At 44.9% G+C, this 7,218-nt stretch overlaps 1 protein-coding gene across 3 annotated transcripts in view; it reads left to right on the top strand.

Moving 5' to 3' along the window:
- Positions 1-7,218, top strand: part of Acp3 (acid phosphatase 3) — a 51,120-nt gene that overhangs the window by 34,728 nt on the left and 9,174 nt on the right. For 2 of the 3 annotated variants that reach the window (XM_076576948.1, XM_076576950.1), the window contains one exon: positions 3,008-3,177. In XM_076576948.1, the coding sequence (XP_076433063.1) occupies positions 3,008-3,177 (170 nt within the window). Of the gene's footprint in view, positions 1-3,007; positions 3,178-3,377; positions 3,808-7,218 lie in introns of those variants that run through there. The other variant, XM_076576949.1, reaches the window with a different exon arrangement.

Raw genomic sequence — 7,218 nt, 5'->3', positions numbered from 1 at the left:
TCTTCGGGAATAGAACCGCAGAGGTGCGCCGGGTTTTATGGAACTCTGCGGGCGGGTTTAGGTGCCCACCAGTCAGGGGGGAGGAAGCAAAGAAACAGTACCGGGAGGTTAAGGGCTGAATGGGTAAGTGTTTGGTCCCCAGGAGGGGGGGTGATTAAAAGAGACAGGAGAGAAGAGACGGGGAAGTGTGGTAAGTGTGCAAAGTGTGCCACAGCAGCCACAGAGGAAGCTGAGGGTGGAAACCACCCAGGCCTTTGGAATTTGCTCCATGTTGGGCACCAGATATTGGTGGGAGTATTAAGGCAACTCTACATTAAAAGGGAGGTTTATTTTGTGGGGTAACTTACAAGTAAAGGGATAGGTTACAGGGTCTGGGAAAGGTGGAGTGCAGTCCAGTGGTGTTCTCTGGAGAACTCTGCTCAGTCTACCTCCAGTGTCCAGGATCCAGGAGCACATCTGGATCTCAGGTCTTAAGGGGTCCTGTCTTGGCCCTGCTTTGTAGGTGTGACAGTTACCGGAAGCCTCAATGGAGGTAGTACTTCCAGGTCAAAGCTGGAACAGCTACCCAGTACATCCAACACTTGAGAGGGAAAAAAAAGAGCTGCTGTTACTGAAAAAGTCACTCCAAGATATAAGTACCAATTCATTCCATATTAGGGAGTTTTAAAAAACATATCTTAAGGGATGAGGAGATAGCTTAATGGATACAGAGGACATGAGTTCAGATCCCCGGCACCCATATAAAATCTCTCTGTGTGTGTGTGTGTGTGTGTGTGTGTGTGTGTGTGTGTGTGTGTTTACAACCCCAGTGCCGGGAGTCAAAGACAGGCAGACCCTGACAATCAAAAGCCAGCCAGTGCAGCCAAAACAAGCTCCATCATTGGAGAGCCTGTCTCCAAATTAAAGGGGAAAGCAATGGAGGAAGATACCTGACATCACCCTCTGATCTCCACCCATGAGCACATAGGTGTGCACACATACATATATGTGTATACACACATATATACACAAACAAAAACATATCTCGTAAATGAATATTTGCAGTCACTATGTTCCCTCTTTAAAGTGATATTTTAAAGACTTGCTTATAACAACATCTTCAGGTTGAAATGTGAGGTCATTATAATGAGATAGATCATTAAATCCCACTTGAATTTCTCTCCTGGCTCTTTTATTGGCAAATGACTTCCACAAACAGGTTGGTGTGGGCCATTCAACCTTCCGGGAGTATTTTGTTTTTAGAAGTGAGTTTTGGGGGGAGTCCTACCTAGAATGACTCAGGAATTGAACGCGTATCATTTTCTTCTGAGAGAACATTCTCTGAAGTGTTGGCATAGCCCCAATTATGTCTTGAAAACCCAAAAAGAAAGAAAGAAAGAAAGAAAGAAAGAAAGAAAGAAAGAAAGAAAGAAAGAAAGAAAGAAAGAAAGAAAGAAAGAAAGAAAGAAAAAAGAAGAGAAAAGAAAAAGAAACCAGTTAACTCTGTTCATAGCTGGGGGGCAGATGTACTCAGATCTGTGTAGAAGAATGAGGCAGTGCTACAGTTTGGACCTGAAATGTCCCTCCAAGACCCCAGCAATGGCTAATCTTGGTGGTTAACTTGACACACCTAGGAAGAAGGAGCCTCAGTTGAGGAATTACCAACATCAGATTGGCCTGTAGGCACAAGTCTATGAGCATTTTGTCCATTGCTAACTAGTGTGGGGAGCCTTGCCCACTGTAGGCAGCACTATCCCTAGGCAGGGCCCGGGGCTACTGTATGAGACAGCCAGCAGAGGGCGGCAGAGTTAGCTCAGTAGCTAAATGTGCTCATTGCTCTCTCAACACCCACAACAGCCACTCCTCTGTGTTTACTGCTGAAGAAGAGGAGAGATACATTTAAGACAAAGAGTGAAAGAATCCCTGAGAGGAGAGAAAAAAGAAAGGAGCGAATGAGAAGCATCAAAGGGACAGACTATGAGAAGGGAGACCCAACATCTCAGTAGATCCTCACATTTCCCCTTTAGAAATCAGTAATACTTTATCTATGTCTATGGTTTGCCATTAACAGGAACTGGAAAGCAAAAACTTCTCTTGTTTACAAAGATAAACTAACAGTCTCCTTACCCAGAGATCAAATGGGAACACGGAAGATAAAAGCCCCTCCCCTTCTCCCCTGCGCTGACCTTTGTCCTCTTAGCACAGTGGTTCTCAACCTTCCTAATGCTGCCACCCTTTAATACAGACTCTTACGTTGTGGTAACCCCCAACCATAAAATTATTTTGATTTCTACTTCAGAACTGTAATTTTGCTACTGTTACGAATCATAATGTAAACATTTGTGTTTTCTGATGGTCGCAGGGGACCCCTGTGAAAGGCTCATTCAGCCCCCAAAGGGGTCGTGATCAACGGGTTGAGAACCACTGTCTTAAGATGAGGTATCTGACTTAGGACCCTATATGTGGCCAGTTTAGTAGGAGAGCTAAGAAATTAGGACAGCCCATTCCCACCATACAAAAATGAAGAAAGCTACACCAAGGATTAAGTGCCTGTATTCAACAGGAACCAGGGGGTACTCATAAAAAAAATAAAATAAAATAAGAGCTTATGAGAGGTCTCTGTAGTTAAGAGCACAAACAGCTCTCACGGAAGACACAAGTTTGGTTCTCAGCACCCACATCAGGCAGCCCACAAGTGCCTGTAATTCAGCTCCAGATCTGAGCCTTCTTTCCTCCATGGGTACCCACAAAACACATGGCATACACTCACAGGCATACACACATATAAAAATAAAATGTCTTAAAAAATAGTAGATCCTCATTCTTACTCAAAGTCACACCCAGCTCTGCTAATCATCTTGTCTGATGAAGGGTGCTGGTCTCCACTCTTCCTGCCCGGTTCATCTAACAAACCGGCCCTCCCAGTTCCACCGGTCCTTAGGGAAATGTTACAGTAGGGTGGAAAGAAGTCCACAGGACAACTTAGCATTGCAGAACTAACAGCTCTGCCCTCTGCCTGTCGCACCAGGGAACATTTTGTGGAGATGTACTATCGGAATGAGACCCAGCACGAGCCCTACCCACTCACGCTGCCGGGCTGCACCCACAGTTGCCCTCTGGAGAAGTTTGCAGAGCTACTGGACCCCGTGATCCCCGAGGACTGGTCCACGGAGTGTATGGGAACAAGCAATCACCAAGGTACCGGAGACATTTCGGGTTAGTGAGCTCGCAGAGCTCAGCAGGAAGTGCAGGGTGCTTTCTCAAGCAACCAGGGTTTCCAGAAAGTTCTTTGGCCATTATCCCTAGCTTGGAAGGAAATGAGTTTGAGTTGATAACTTTGAGCAACTCCTAGCTCTCTATCTAGCCTTAATGCTTAACTTGGTTGGTCTTTCTTTCAGTGTTGCTGTGAAAGAAAACCAGTTCCCAGTGTAATCAGGAATAAGAGTTAGGTCCAAGTTGTGGGGCTGCCATGGGCACAGGGATTAGCCCAGAGAGCTCTCTTATTAAAGGACTCCCAGGCTTTGCTTGAGCAGGATGGAATAAGGCTGCACTGAAAATGTCTGAAGTAAAATGGGTTTCCAACAAAGCCCACGAGTTAGTGTACAAGCAAGAAAAAGAAGCCGCTGACCCGAGGCTAAGGACTAATTTACCCGACCACGGCTGCGCTCATCGGTTCCTGCCTTCTCTCAAAGGAAGGCAAAATGATGAGACAGAAGAAACACCTGGAGGAGTCTTCCAGACCCCGCCTAGCATGATCAGATTTTTATATATATGTTAAAAACACTGGGTAGCAGAACTGAAAAATAAAAACCTCTTTGTGTCCATTCACGCTCCTTTCAAAGAAACTAAAAGTCAAGCTCTCCAGAAAGTTCCATATATGGTGTCCATACAGCAGCTCCCGGAAGGCACTTTGTAGCCAATAAATAACCAGACAAGAGCAAGATAATCAGAAACAGCACCTCAGAGGTGAGAGAGCTCCACCAAGCGTCTCCCAAAACTCCAGTGCTAAAAGTTGCAGGACCTAAAGATGATTCATAAGAGGAAATATAATACACGCACGCACGCACGCACGCGCACACACACACGCACGCACACATGCACACACCACTAAAACAAAATGAGAATATTAGAGAAGCCTGCAAGTCCAAAACTTATTGGAACATCGAGTGTAGCTCCAAATCTGCTCCAGAGTGTTCGAGGCTTTGATTCTGGTACCTTCCGAAGCCCTAAGTGAAGTGCCTGTGCTACCTACCACTGCTCCCTGTGCAAGAAGAAACTGTGCCTGGAGGGCCATTTAGAGCCTTGATTGGCCACGCGGCAGAACAGAGCTTTACTTCTAAGATGGATAAAGATGAGACAGCTACTGGAGGTGGCCTCCACTGGAAGCCAGAATCTACATCACGGCCACCCTCTCTGGGGTTGGTTATGGAATGCATAACCCAAGACATGGGTTGACAAGCTTCTTTGTGTTACTTTCCCTCATGTGAATATGTGCTGTTGGGGCCATGCAGCATCTCCACCTGTGAATGTCTTCTAGTAATGAGGCAGATGGAAAGTGGTGGATAAAGTCATTATTATTAGGAAGTCCAAAGGAAATACTTTAATAATGAACTTTGAAAAGCTTGTGTGTGTGTGTGTGTGTGTGTGTGTGTGTGTGTGTGTGTGTGTGTTTACCTGGGGGGTGTTCTAATATAACAGGAGTGACTGTATTAAGATAATACAAAATTATTCAACTGACTTAAATTAATTTTTACATTAAAACATAGTTTGAATTACTTGAGATAAAGGGTAAGCAGTGGATAGCTAGTTCTGTCTCATCTACTCAGTATAGAACTTAGCAGGAAAACTTCCTTAGAAAGTTTACAATATGTTACAGAAATGGTATGTCTTACTCAGAACAATGGCGTGTTTTGTAACTATGTGGGTTATGGTGGGAACAAGAATTATAGGATACAAGAAATATAAGATAACATATCAGTATTGTGTCCTCAGTACCTCAGAGAGCTGGTAGAGGGCATTGTTTGGTGTTCAATAAATATTTTCTGACTGGTGTATAATTAGTTATCTTTCCTCCTGAACCCCTTCTTATCTTGATTAGACACAATACCCAGTGGTCAGGGAGTTGTGTTTAGCCCACTCTGTGCTTTATTTCCTGGCCAGTTTGTCTCTTGTTAAACTTCTCTGCAGCATGTCTGCAGAATTTCCCCTCAAAACAGCACCCTTGGCAATCCCATACCCAAGTGCAGAGAAATGTGATTAAGCAGCAGAGTTTATCAACCAGAAGAAAATGTAATGGCTGCCATGCTGCAGCGTCCCGTGCAGATTCAAGGGTACAATGTGTGCGTGTCTTCCTGGCACTGACTTCCACAACTTCTCTTTGGTAGCTTGGAGTTGGTCTAAGCTGCCCATCACAGAAATCAGCGAGTGGCACAAACCAGTGGGTTGCTTCAGATTCCAGTTGCCCACCCCGTTGATTTTAACTAGCAGAAAGCTTGATAGGAGTATTGTTGGGGGTTTTCACTCTTTTGAGGGGACAGCCACCCAGCTCCCAAATAAATTCACACACAGAGGCTTATTATTACTTATTAATGCCCGGCCTTCTATTGGCTTAGTTTCTAGCCAGCTTTCCTTAAATTAACCCATCTATCTTTTGCCTCTGGGCTTTTCCCGTTCTCTAACTTCTGTATGTCTTACTCTTACTCTGTGGCTTGCTGTGTGTGAAGCTGGGTGGCTGGTCCCTGGAGTCGTCCTCCTCCTCCTCTGGCTCCTAGATCTCAGATCTCTCCTCCCAGTTTTCTCCTTCTATATATACTCTCTGGGGGCCTATCTATCTTTTCTCCTGTCTTACCATTGGCCATTCAGTTCTTTATTAGACCATCAGATGTTTTAGACAGGCACAGTAACACAGCTTCACAGAGTTAAACCAATGCAACATGAACAAAAGTAACACACCTTAAAATAGTCTACTACTTAGGAGTCTATGATACAAAGTGACCCCAATAAAAATAAACTTTACATTTGAACTCCCTAATGAAAAAGGACTAGACTACACTATTCAATAAAGTCTCACTGGGTAATGCTAGAGGTGGCAGGCAAAAGTGGAAACATTCCTGATATAGGAAATGACCACTGGGTTGGGCGACCACTTGCCTTAGCATAGGTACTATATAGTACAAGCTAAGCATGGAAGGTGGTAAGGGCTGAATATCATTTTAATGGGACCACCTAATTTAGTACCTAATTTAGCAAATAAAAAGTATAGGAGTCAAAGGTCAACCTACAAATAGCGCTAACAGCTGAATAATGATCTTGGGGTTGGGGGTGAATCAGGGGTCAGGGAGTGGGATACAGAACATGTGTTCTGAGAATGCCAATACCTAAAGCAAGACAAAAATTATATAGAAGTGTCCTGTATTCTACGAGGTGCTGGCAACCCTGCAGTTGATGTTTGCAGACTGAATAATTGTTTGGCCCTCCAGATTCAACCTTACTTCCTCTTGGAACTCGAAGTTGGTTGGTTGGTAATAATGGGGAGAAGCTATGAATGAATCTCAAATGGAACTGCTTTCTAAAGACCCAATCACTGGCTCTATTTGCAAACTCACATACCAATCAATCCATGTCACTTAGCATCTGCTTTTAGCATAGTCATAGTTAAGAGCCCTTCTCTGTAATGTCCCTCCCAGCACCCTTCCTCCCTCAGCTGATTAAACATCCTTTTCTCACCCTGTCACCATTGTCTTCAGTTTCTGGGGCCATCTCTCCTCCATCATTAAAGGTCTTGGCACTTGCAGCATCCCTTGGCGTGCAGTAGTTTGACCCCATGCCTACTCCTGCCCTCGATGGCGGCAGCCGTGGCATTCATAATGATGATCAAGCCTGTGCCCTGCCAACCAAACCAACACTCTACCCTGGGGACAGACAAGACAAGCAGGGAATGAGTTAGAAAACATGCCCCGGCCATACAACAGCACCGTGATGAAGGACGTACAGGCAACACTGAGGACACACCACAGGAGCAATCAGCAAAGCCTTCTGGTCATAGCGTTTTCTCCAATGGGGTAACATTTAAACAGGAGCCTACGGGAGAAAAGGAGCCAGCCAGGTAGATGGAATGGGGCTGAGCAGAGAGGAAAACGTCCTAGACAAAGGGGAGAGAGGAAGTACGGAGGCCAGAAAGCTGAAGACAGCGTGGGACATTTTAGGAAGAGGGTTGAGTGCTTCCTAGATTGAGCTGAG

The sequence above is a fragment of the Peromyscus maniculatus genome, chromosome 7, assembly GCF_049852395.1.
Source record: "Peromyscus maniculatus bairdii isolate BWxNUB_F1_BW_parent chromosome 7, HU_Pman_BW_mat_3.1, whole genome shotgun sequence".
Lineage (NCBI taxonomy): Eukaryota > Metazoa > Chordata > Mammalia > Rodentia > Cricetidae > Peromyscus > Peromyscus maniculatus.
This window is presented reverse-complemented; position numbering and strand designations above follow the sequence as displayed.